This window comes from Quercus robur, chromosome 8, assembly GCF_932294415.1.
Source record: "Quercus robur chromosome 8, dhQueRobu3.1, whole genome shotgun sequence".
Taxonomy (NCBI): Eukaryota; Viridiplantae; Streptophyta; class Magnoliopsida; order Fagales; family Fagaceae; genus Quercus; species Quercus robur.
Genome location: NC_065541.1, coordinates 60,721,254 through 60,733,417, shown reverse-complemented (window position 1 = coordinate 60,733,417; position 12,164 = coordinate 60,721,254). Strand labels below are relative to the sequence as shown.

Below are 12,164 nucleotides of genomic sequence, written 5' to 3'. Positions count from 1 at the left end.
ACTTTGCTCAAACCTCTTCACATTAGAGAGAAAGAAAGAGAACGTTAGCTTAACATGTCTATGGAGTACTCCAAGACTCAATTGTATAACAAAGTGAAGCCATATTTCTTAGTAATTATAATGCAATTTGGCTATGCCGGGATGTCCATAATCGGTAAGTATGCTCTAAACAAGGGGATGAGAGAACATGTGTTCATAGCCTACCAGCATGCCATTGCCGCTGTTGTCATTGCTCCTTTTGCTATTGTCTTGGATAGGTCTCCATCTCCTCCCTTCTTGTTATTGTACAAGTTTTTCAACTCTTTTCTTCAATGTTACATGTTGAACGAGACGAAAAGGCTAACCACATTAATTTGATAATTTTAACAGGAAGAGAACGCCAACGTTGACATTCTCTGTCTTTGCTAAGGTTGCGTTGATTGCCTTATTGGGGTAAGAATTTGGACCATCACTCAATAATTAAGCTTTTGGTCTTAAGCTTCAAACAAAAATTTTTACTTTTTTCTTCTGTTTTTTATCTTTTTAATTTCCTATTCAGGCCTGTAATAAACCAGAACTTGTTCTACACCGGGATGAAGTATACTACAGCAAGTTTTGCAAGAGCCATGTGCAATGTTATTCCTGCCTTTTCATTTGCAATGGCTTGGATTTTAGGGTAACTCTCTTTAGCTCCCCCATTCACGTTCTAGCATGCGTACATGGTGTACACAAATTTGGGTTGCTTCAAATTTATGAATGCTTTTGCAGTCTTGAGAAAGTATATCTTAGGAGACTGCGTGGCGAGGCCAAGGTATTTGGGACTACGGTCACAGTTGTGGGAGCTTTGCTTATGACTCTGGTTAAAGGACCTATGTTTAATTTTCCATGGGCAAATGGAAATGCCCATCAAGAATCTACTAATGCTGCAAACAAGCAAGATATCAAGAAGGGTGCTCTGATGATTCTAGCAAGTTCTCTATCCGGGTCTGGTTTCTTTATTCTTCAAGTAAGAGTCTAATCGGCCTTAATATAATTTGCAATTTTCAGTTTAAATTGAGCACAAGCATAAACAGGTAAATCAATTGAAAATTTAATTTAGACCCCAGACATTTATGCAGTGGATTATGTTAAGTTCCAAACAAATGTTCTATCAGTGTTTCAACCATAGTTATAATATACCAAATCTAAAGCAAAAATAATGAAAGTAGTAAACTACACCCAAATTTTTAGTAACAAAGTAGAAAACCAATGAAGAACTTCTTCAAAGGAAAAATCACTCCGAGGATCCAACCTGTAGAAATCCAATAGAAGAAACAATTACAGTTGGCTAAAACATACAAAACCTTTAAAACTTAAGACTCTCTATGCAACCTCAGAAATCATTCTGCTTGCCTTTCTCCATGGTGGTTTCAGAACCGATGGAAGTTTTTCTACACAAATTTCCTTTATGAATGAACCATCAGCCGCAGCAATTCACTATCGAAGAGCAAGCTCGGTGGTTTCAAGAAACAATTTAAGCACAAGGTGAATAAATCACACAATATCGTTCTTCTATTTAGGATTTTTGTTATAATCAACAAAACAAATATGATTAACAGAGTATGATACATGAATCCCATTTTAAACATTACAATCAACTTCTTGCACATGATATTTCAAAACGTTTAGTTAGACTGAATTAATAATGAGATATACTTGTTGCATTGTAGGCAATTACACTGAAAACATACCCCGCGGAGCTTTCTCTAACAGTTTTGATTTGCTTGATGGGCTCACTAGAAAGTACCATACTAGCCCTTGCAATCGAATGGGGCAACCCCACAGCCTGGTCAATACACTTCGATATTACGCTCTTAGCAACTATATACAGTGTGAGAAATTCTAAAAATATTATGCTTTTTAATGCCTTTTCTTTTTGTAGTTCTTATAAAAATGTTGATAGTGAATAGTGGCCTATATACTTGCTTTTATACTCATAAGAAACTCTGTTCAGGGCCTAATATGTTCAGGATTTGCTTTCTACATTCAAGGAGGGGTAATGAAGGAAAGGGGACCTGTTTTTGTGACTGCTTTTAGTCCCCTAAGTGTGGTTCTAGTTATGATTATAGGCTCCTTCATTCTATCTGAGACATTGAACATGGGAAGGTGCGCATTGATTTTTCTTAATATGCCTACCAAAAAGTCACCGTACAATATTTTTCACAACTACTAATATAGCCTAAAGTAATTGTTTCATAATAAAACTTATGTCAATGGATCCAAGTAAAAGTAATATTACTCCAATCACAATATGCCGTGTTAGTAATTGTGGGAAAAGTTGTGTTACTAGTATATTCCCATAGTATTTAATTATTATAGTTTATCTGGTTTATTTGGTTAATGGAAGGAAATCGTTGGAAAAAATTTTGGAATCATAAACATTGTATAAAAGCTAACTTAGGTAACTGGACTTTTTTTTAGGGTTATTGGAGCAGTTGTCATTGTTGTTGGCTTATACCTAGTTTTATGGGGCAAGAGTAAAGATCAACTGGAATCGACATCAGACAGTGATAAGGTAGTACTAACGGCCCAAAATATAGACACTATGAATGAGAGGAAAACAACTTAAAAACAAGAATTTTTAGCCATTGATGTGACAAGTACAAAATCTACATTAGGGACTACTTGAAGATAGTGGATATTTTATTTTATTTATATATGTGCTTATTAGTTGGAATTTGTGTATTTTCTATATATGGAATAAATTCTATTCAATGTGAAGTTTCTCGTGTAATATTACCTCCAAAGTTAGACATGGCTTGAATTTAAAGGAGGTGCACCAAGTACATCTCCATTGCTTGGTTCTCACTTATTTCTTAACCAAGGAAAGGATATCTCTATGCCACCACCTTCCTCCTATTCGTTGATTCCGGCTATCAGTGCACAGGAAAATGGTTTTATAAGCATTGTTTTAAAAAAAGGATTAGAAAAAAAAATAATAATAATAAAATAAAATTGGAAAGGGAATGGTCTTTGGTTTTATGGTCCGATTGAATTGTAATAATTTGGATGAGAGAAAAAATTTAGCTCCAAACCGATTTGGAGTTATCTTCCTTCAAGCCACACAGACAAGTCCAGTCGGATGGACTGGTATCAGCAAAAAGAACCTATGGTAGGGCCAAGTACTGCTACATGATTCCACATTTACGTAAATGACTGAGAGTCAAAAACTTACCCTTTGAGAATTCACCTCGACCATCTGTCTGGGATTTAAATTTTTCTATCAAATCGATTCTCAACAATTTTCTGAAATTAAAATAATTACTATGACTAAAAGTCTGATTTTCTTTTAGAAGCATATTCATGTAAGTCGAATGCAATTAATCTACAATAAATTACGTATGATGTGGCTTCTTTTTTTTTTTTTTTTTTACCTCTAGATCTTTTTATGTGCTACATTTCTTAAAAACATACATAAGAAAATTTTTAATGAGAGGGGAGACACAATTAGAAAACACAATCACACATAGAACACAAATATATGTGGTTCGATTTTAAGCCTAGACATATCCATAGGCAGCATCTAGGAAAAAGAGTCACTAAGAAACATAGATATTACAGAGGCGGCACATATACATCTATATATTACTAAAAGCTGAAGCGTAGTGTTTAATGTTGCTGCTCTCACGTTGCGCCACATCAACTGCCAGGTCATTCTTTTTTTTTTTTCTTTTCTTTTTTAAAATATAATTTGTCCTACAATTTTAAAATGGTTTTTGCAATTTTCAGTCCTATAAATGCAGCCCACTACATATTTATTTACTTCCACTATCACCCTATAATAAATCCAGCCTATTACTTATTTATTTACTTCTACTATCACCCTATAATAAATCTGTATAATTAATCCAGCCCACCTTTTATTTATTTAGTTCCACTATCAAGCCCAATCCAAAGCATTTTCAGTTTAGCTTTAGGGTTTTGTGTGAGTCTTTTCAGTTTTTTTTTTTCAATTTTCTTATAATTGTTTTTAACATTTATTTATTTTTAATATTTACACTTCTCCAACCTTTCTCTCTCCCTTACCATTTCATCTCCCCACTACTTCTTCAATCTTTCTCCCTCCCTTACCTTTTTATCTCCCCACTACCCTCTACATTAATATCATTCTTCCTCTTTCCCTTCATCTTCCCTTATTTTTGTCTCTTTTTATTCACACCCTCTTACTATAAAATTTTCACTTTCTCTTCTATTCTATCATTCTATGCATAGTTTTCCCTCACAAAAAAAAAAAGGTTCCCGCTCTCTCTCCCTCTCTATCTCTCTCTAAATTTTTTGGTGGATTTTATTTTTATTTTTCTTGCATCTATACTTTAGGTTGATAATTTTTTATATCCTTTAAAACTCTATTTTGGGTTAATGCGTTTTAGTTTTGTTTTTTGAATTGTGATTTAGTTTTGTTTTTTAAATTGTTGTTATTGTTTATATTTTTTATTTTTTATTCTCTTTGAATGTTAAATATTATCCTATTGCGTTCTAAAGAATTAAATATAGCATATAAAAATATAATATTATTCTATTACATAGCATGATTTGGATAATTTGCTATTTATTCTATTACATAGCATGATTTTTTATAGTGCTCAATTTAGATGTTAAACTATGAGACTTTACTAATTTTTGTTTATTTTCTAATCCTTTGTGGTGGACAAAGTACTCTTAATAGTTGTATTAGAAGTACTCTATAATGCCATATATTTAAAGAAAAGCAAAGGTTAGCCAAACGAAAATAATCGGATAGTTGACAAATTTTAACTTTTGCAATTTTATTTTTATTATTATTTTATAACAATGCATGTATAGAAATTAAATTCTTAGATTTTGCTAATAATTGTTTATTTGATAATATGTTTTGGGTGGCCAAAATTATAATTTCTACAAAAAAAAAAAAACCTTAATAGATTATCAAAAACAAAATTCTATCCTAATATTGGTTCAATTAATCATTGTTAAGTTTTATTAATTTTTTTTAGTTTACATTTTTTTGGTGTTTTGGATTGTTCCTATATTACATTTATGATTGTTCCTATAATAAATAAAAATATAATTACGAAATACTTTACTCAATATTAGATTAGTTTAAATTGTAAATTTTTTTTTAATAAAACCACCATAAAAATAATTATCACGCACAATGCGCGGGTTCGCGGCTAGTTCTCATAAAACCTAAACCCCTAATAAACCAAAAGATGTCTCTCTCGTCACAACTAGCACACCACCAAAATTTTCAATTCTCTAAACCTCATGTGCAATCGAGTGCACAGAAACTACAGATTGGTCGGGTATATATTTTGAAAAGGCCAATTAAAGTTGGCATGGTGGTGCACAAAACTCAAAATCCAAATGGAAGATTTCCATCCATAGTAAGAGTACAAGAAGATTTGGTTTAAACCTCACATGCATTTGCTCGCAATCTTTAACAAGCCACAGCAAGACCAAACGTCCCAATAATTTTTAAGACAATCCAGAGGCCATGACATATCTCCAACAACTTATACAATATGTCAAAGTCTAATAAGTTCGATTAGATGGATTCTGAAATTATTGTTAGTATTATCAATGCAAAAGCTACGTACATATGTTTGTTTGGTAGTTTTAGTTAGGATGATTACAAATCCTCGATTGTTAATGCCACTGCTACCCTGCACACAAGGCATCTCTCAAATGTTTAATATGACATAATTCCAATTAATGCTGTTATTTCTCAACCCAAAAAAAAAAAAAAAAAAAAAAAAAAAAAAAAAAAAAAAAGGCTAATCAGCACTACTAAACAAAGGTTCATTCAAGTGTGTACTCCCAACGCTAAAATATTTCAATTTATTTGAAATTCTTTGGCCTTTATTTATTTTTTGGCATATGATGTCGATAGCACTAGAAGGTGCAAAACTAGTCAATTGTTGAATTATTATGTTTCTAATTTCCACTTGCTATGTGAACTAAGATAATGTAACCACGTGATGCATTAGCAGTGTTTTACCATTATATATATAACGCCAATCAAAACCTTCAGTCATGTCTAGCTAGCAGCCCAGTTTGGTTAGTGCAATTACTTTCTTCTCAGTCAGCACTCAGCACAGTTTGATACACCATGGTAAATGTTGCTTACGGGGTAAATAATGAAATAACACCAAAAAAAAATAATAATAATAATAATAATAGCTTAAATAAATTCGCTTAAGATAATATTTGCCTCCACTCAAAGAGTTTGCTACCTAAAGCACTATTAGTAAATTTGTCTCCAAGATACAACTAAGCCAAAATCTTTCATGTAGCAAACTTTGAGAATTCGGTGAATTTCTATCTAATGGTGTAAAATCTATCGATAAATAAAATTGAATATGGAGGCAAATTTATAAACAATGAATTTTGGAAAGTAACTTTGGTTGGTACAAACCCTAAAAATATGAGTTGTGTCTAATACTAGCCATTAGAGACCAAAAAAAAAATGTCTCATCCCTCTCCTTTTTTTTTTTTTTGGCAAACTTTTGTAGATTTTGTACTTTCTATAATTGTCTTGCTTGAGCATGATTTACATTGCTCAAGCAAGCTTTATAACCTCTCTCGATAGAGAGAACTATGCTTGGACCAAGGGGGGCAATGGCCCCCCTGGCCCAATGAGAAAAAGTAAAATATGTAATATATAAAGCTTGTTTTTAAATATTTATGCTCCATTTTTGTTCAATACTTCCATGCTTTCACAAAAAATACATCTTCTTTATTCAAATTTTAAATAAATTTTGATTGTTTTTATGGGTTTCTATCTAGGTTTTAAATGATTTAAGAAATTTATCTTAAAGCATTAGTATAGGATAATTGTGGCTTAAATGTTTGATGAACTTCCCCAAAGAAGCTTGGAGTAAAAAAAAAAAAAAAAAACACACACACACACACACACACACACATATATATATATATATATATATATATATATATATATATATATATATATTCTTTTATAAGTTGCTTGGATAAAAAAACATGGTTATCTTTGGGTTAATCTAGAGCTACAATATGAAGGTTGTCTTTGGGTTTGAGTGTATCTCGCCCCCCCCCCCCCCCTCATTCGAAATCTTAGCTCCGTCCCTGTCTCTCGAGTAGATATCAGGCAAGCATCTGCCTGACCTCACTCATCCCTGTCCATCCTTGTTTGTATATTGCTCATCCTCGCTCGACTAACTCTCACTCGAGCAGTATTGGCTAAAGTGCCAATATAACTTTTTTGTTTTCCATGTAATTCACTTTGTTTGCCGATTACTCTATTCTATTGCTTGCACTGTGGGCTTGCTCAAGCAGGTCACTAAAACTTTATTTTTTTTTTTTTAACTTAATTTTTCTCTTAACTCTTTTACATTCACAATAAGATTACTCCCACATATTACAACCTGTATAGTATATGCTAATATATACAACAATTGCCACATAAGCTTTTGAAAACAAAATTTTCTATGTTATAATTTAAGAATAATGTTAGAGATACAAATTATTTTACAAAAAAATTTACAAACCACTGATGTGGTGAGTAATTATTGATAAATAAAAAAGTGATATTAATGGTGAGTCTGGATGAAAACCAATAAGTTATGAATGGCCACATCAACATTTTGTATAAATATTGTAATATAATTTGTGCCTATAACATTACTCATAATTCAAATTTTTTTTTTTTAACTAAGTTTAAATTCAATAATTATTCCCCATAAAACCTCGTATATTCATAATCTCCATTAGAATTATGTTTCATTTCTTTAAGGCTAAATTATAAGGATTCTTCTTAGGTTGTAGGGTTAGCACCATCTCCATGCATGGACGCCTTGCATGGCTAACTTAAAAGGATGAAGCACGTACACCACAAAGAGATTGCCCTAACCTGGGTCCTTCAAATGGATCTCACACCTGGCATTGTACAACACCATTCGAAGCTGACTTGACCTGATTTTATTGGAAGAGAGAGGTAGAGAGAAATATCAAAAGATCAAAAAGGAGGGAGAGGGAGAGATTAAAAATTTGATCTTTTCATTTTTTTTCCAAAAATATTTTTTATTAATTTGTTTTTAGATGTTTTTAATCTAAAAACCTCAAAAATACCAAAACGGTGTTATTTTTAAAAAACCTAATAACACAACATGACGGAAATAAAAAGAATGACTTCATTGGATAAAAATAAAAGTTATACGACTTAAATGAATAAATCATAAGTTAAAGGACTTAATTTAATTCTGGCCAAAGTTAGAGGGTAATTTGTAATTTAGCCTTTCTTTGAATGGTACATCAAATAGTTTCTTATATAAACACAATCATATAAATACCCATATACCCATATGACTTTTTGTTGAATTTCATATTAACAAAACAAAACAAAACAAAAAAAATTTATTTCATTTTATTGAACTTTGATGCACATTGCAGGAGTTAGTATATAATTCAAAATGAAATTGAATTTTTGTTGACTTCTTCTAATAATGTCACATAAGCTTCTTTTTTTCTTTTCTTTTTTGCCACATAAGCTTTTAAAAACAAATATTTTTCAATGGAATTATTTTGACTTATATTTTTAAATGAATTAAAAGTTTATGTGAATTTCTTATAAAACCTCTTATATTCACACCCTCTATTAGATTCTTAGGTTCTTGTCACAATGTATTTCTTTAATTTATAAAATAGATTGTTCCATATACAAACATATATAATCATAATAAGGAGAATTAATTACCAACCACAATTATCAAATTACATATTTAGAAAAAGTGAAACAGAAATAATACCATTTTTTGTTTTTTTTTGGTGCATTACCCGATTCACTTACCAGTATTGGATTTAACTAGCATCTCCTATGTACTCTAATTGTGACGTACACACATTGTAGGTTTAAAAATAGAAAAGGTTCACTTTGAATATGCTAGGTTAAAAAAAAATTATTTTGTTTTGATATTTGTAAAACTAAATGATAAATTGAATAGCAAATATGTAGAATATATTCATGTCTTCAAAACTAAAGTGCTAAATATATATATTGTCAAAAAATAAATAAATTTTTTATGAAATGCCGACCTAGAACTCTAAAACAAAGCATTCCAATCCTCATTTTTTTATACATTTTAAGTGGAAGGGAGATTCGAACTTGAATACTTTCATTGGAAACACTAAGATATGTCATTTGAACTGAAGGCTATTGACTCCAATAACCCTTTCCAATAAGCAAGCCACGTGGCAAAAACTCAAGCTAGAGCAAGCTGAGTTTCTACATATAAAGGTATAGATACATAAGCCATTGCACCCCCTATTATATATGCTTGCAAGCTTTTCAAGCTGAGAGACGAAAATAATGTGTATGTAGTCCTTGACTCGCTTATTTTGTCAGGTGAAGCTACTTTTGGCTGTGATTCTTTTGCAGTTTGGCTATGCAGGGTTGTCCATTATCGTCAGGTTTGCTTTGAACCAGGGGATGAGTCATTATGTACTAGTTGCCTACAGAATGTCCGTTGTGACTGCTGTTATTGCTCCTTTAGCTATTGTTCTAGATAGGTTTCCCCCTCTTTTTTGAATTCTTTGCATTTCTTATATATCTTCCATGGTTTACAAAAGATGAAGAAGCTAATTATACTGACATGTTAGTTGATACCCAACAGGAAATCAAGGCCAAAGATGACCTTCTCTATAATAGTCAAGGCAATGTTGCTAGGTTTGTTTGAGTGAGAATCTAGACAATTGAGATTAGCTAGAACATCTATCTTAAGTGACTCTAATTTTTTAAGGATTTGTATTAAGCTCTAGATTTTTTGTTTTTTATTTTCTATACAGCCCCGTGCTTGACCAGAACCTATTCTATCTTGGGATGAAGTACACAGATACCTCTTTCACATCTGCCATGTGCAATATCCTTCCTGCCTTTGCATTTTTCATGGCTTGGGTATTTAGGTAAGTTTTCACTCAGCAAATGCATGTCTGTCACTGTATATATAAGCCAAAGAAGTGAGAAATTTTAGTGATAGAGATGTAACTTTGTGAAGGGTACTTTTGTTTGTAGGCTAGAGATGGTCAATGTTAGGAGACTGCATAGCCAGGCAAAGATATTGAGAGCCATAGTGGCGGTTGGGGGAGCATTTTTAATGACTCTAATTAAAGGACCCAGTCTAAATCTGCTATGGACAGAAGGAAGAAACCCTCATGATCAATCTGCTAGTGCTGCACATAAGCAAGATATCATAAAGGGTGCTTTGATAATCATAGCTTCTTCTGGTCTTGCTTCGTCATTCTTCAAGTTGGTATTCTGAATTCAATGTTATTTCACACTCCCAAGTTTTACCTTATCTCCATACACTAATCAACTTCTAGCAAATATGGTTTTCTTTTTTTCTTTTTTTTCTTGAAGGACTATCGATCAGATCTTCTAATAGTCTTGGACACTTACGTTAGCAAAAAAAAATATTTAATTTTTTTTTTAAAATTTGGTGTGTCTACTTACATTGCTTCTAGGCATTAACGCTGAAATCGTATCCTGCCAAGCTCTCACTTACAACTTTGATTTGCATTTCGGGCATGGTTGAAGGCACCATAGTGGCCTTGGCATTTGAAAAGGGCAATGTTGCAGTGTGGTCCATTCACTGGGATTACAAATTACTAGCCAGTGTTTATGGGGTAAGAAATTCTTAATTAACTGGTACAACTTTTTTCATTGTAACCTATAGGATCTGTCTGACCCCCTTGCTGTGGTCTAGTTCTGGGGTTCAGTCCCCCTTGTCCACAGTGATACAGAAGCACCAAACGAACAGCAAATGGCTATACTTACTGAGAGTAAGGGTACTTTAAATCATGTTGGCATCAACATCACATCGTCACCAGCCTAGTAACTGCGGATGAATCTGTTTGAAGGAACCCAAAAAGGTCTAAATTGCTTAGAATTTGATTCGTAGTATGTAACAAGTTCCTAGTATAAATGAAATTCTGAGAGTTCTAGAGCTCTCACTGAGTGCATGTTGGAGCGGCTATCACATCTATAATATCCTAAGAATTTTGGACAATATGTTGATGCAATTATAAAGCACCATTGGCCATGAGAAGTTTTTCATCGGGGGTTTACCTAGGAGAAGTTTTTCCCAGGCTTGCACAACGACGTGGTGTTATTCCACAATTTTTTTTGCTTCTCATTGTTGCATATAAGAGATATACCCAATAATAAGTTGTCAGAAAGCAATCAAGGATCCTGGATACCCACCCTAAAATGTGGAAGCTTTTACTATTGGGCTAATTTTTGTTTCACACTCCCATAAGTGAAATATTTCTCCACAATATCCACACCTTTATATCAAATGTCCACATTTTACATTTGATATGAAAGAATGTAGACATTATGTGAAAGAGTGTGAATAGTATTGGATATGAAACAATCAAAGCTCTTTACTATTGAATACATCCCATATATACTACCCCCATATTAAGATAAAGTATTTCAGGTATCAAATATATGCATCATTCCTCTCACAATGCGTGGATCTCTCAAAGCATGTGAATTCTACACGATTGTGAGATGCACACACTATGAGAGGGAAGATGCGTATATCTAATACATAAAATAATTATTGTCATACCACAGGCCAAAGCCTCCATGCCCTAGTGACAAACATGAGCATAATAATATTAAATGCACCTAGTTCTTTGAAGCAGGTGATATTGTATGAAATTGTGATTTGCAACTCTCCTCTCATATGAGCTGGGTGGTAAAGTCCATCCCCACATGAGAGGTGTTACATATCACGGTTTCATAAAATAAAGATTCACCTCAGGCACCAAATACTTTCTCTTGCTCTTACTACTAGGATCCATGTTTATTGTTTTGACCGAGGGTCAGACAGAGATGTAACCCAGAATGTAACCTAGAACTAGAATGCTGATGCAACTAACAAGTTCACTTAGGATCAAATGCCTTCTTAACTCTGGCAACTGGAAGATAAAAAAAATAAAAGGATTCTTTATAACAAAGAAACCCACTGACCAACAGTGACTAAAAATCAGACACGCAACTGTCTTGCATTGTCAGGCCCAGATCTACGCCTTTGCCCCATTCCTGCACAATCCTGGAGCCTAAAAACTTAAAGGAGTAACTGACCATAAACCAGACAAGACTAACAATACCGAGCCTGAAATGGACT

The 12,164-nt window shown here is 32.9% G+C and overlaps 1 protein-coding gene and 1 pseudogene across 1 annotated transcript; both read left to right on the top strand.

The window, feature by feature from the left end:
* LOC126697437 (WAT1-related protein At2g39510-like) lies at nucleotides 1–2,739 on the top strand. Its single transcript, XM_050394437.1, has 7 exons — nucleotides 1–257; nucleotides 370–432; nucleotides 539–655; nucleotides 748–985; nucleotides 1,689–1,850; nucleotides 1,973–2,124; nucleotides 2,440–2,739. The coding sequence occupies exons 1-7, from the start codon at nucleotides 55–57 to the stop codon at nucleotides 2,585–2,587; spliced, it is 1,083 nt and encodes a 360-aa protein (XP_050250394.1). The 5' UTR covers nucleotides 1–54; the 3' UTR covers nucleotides 2,588–2,739.
* Nucleotides 2,740–6,106: 3,367 nt separating this feature from the next.
* On the top strand, nucleotides 6,107–10,862 carry LOC126696568 (WAT1-related protein At2g39510-like; annotated as a pseudogene).
* The last annotated feature ends 1,302 nt before the right edge of the window (nucleotides 10,863–12,164 follow it).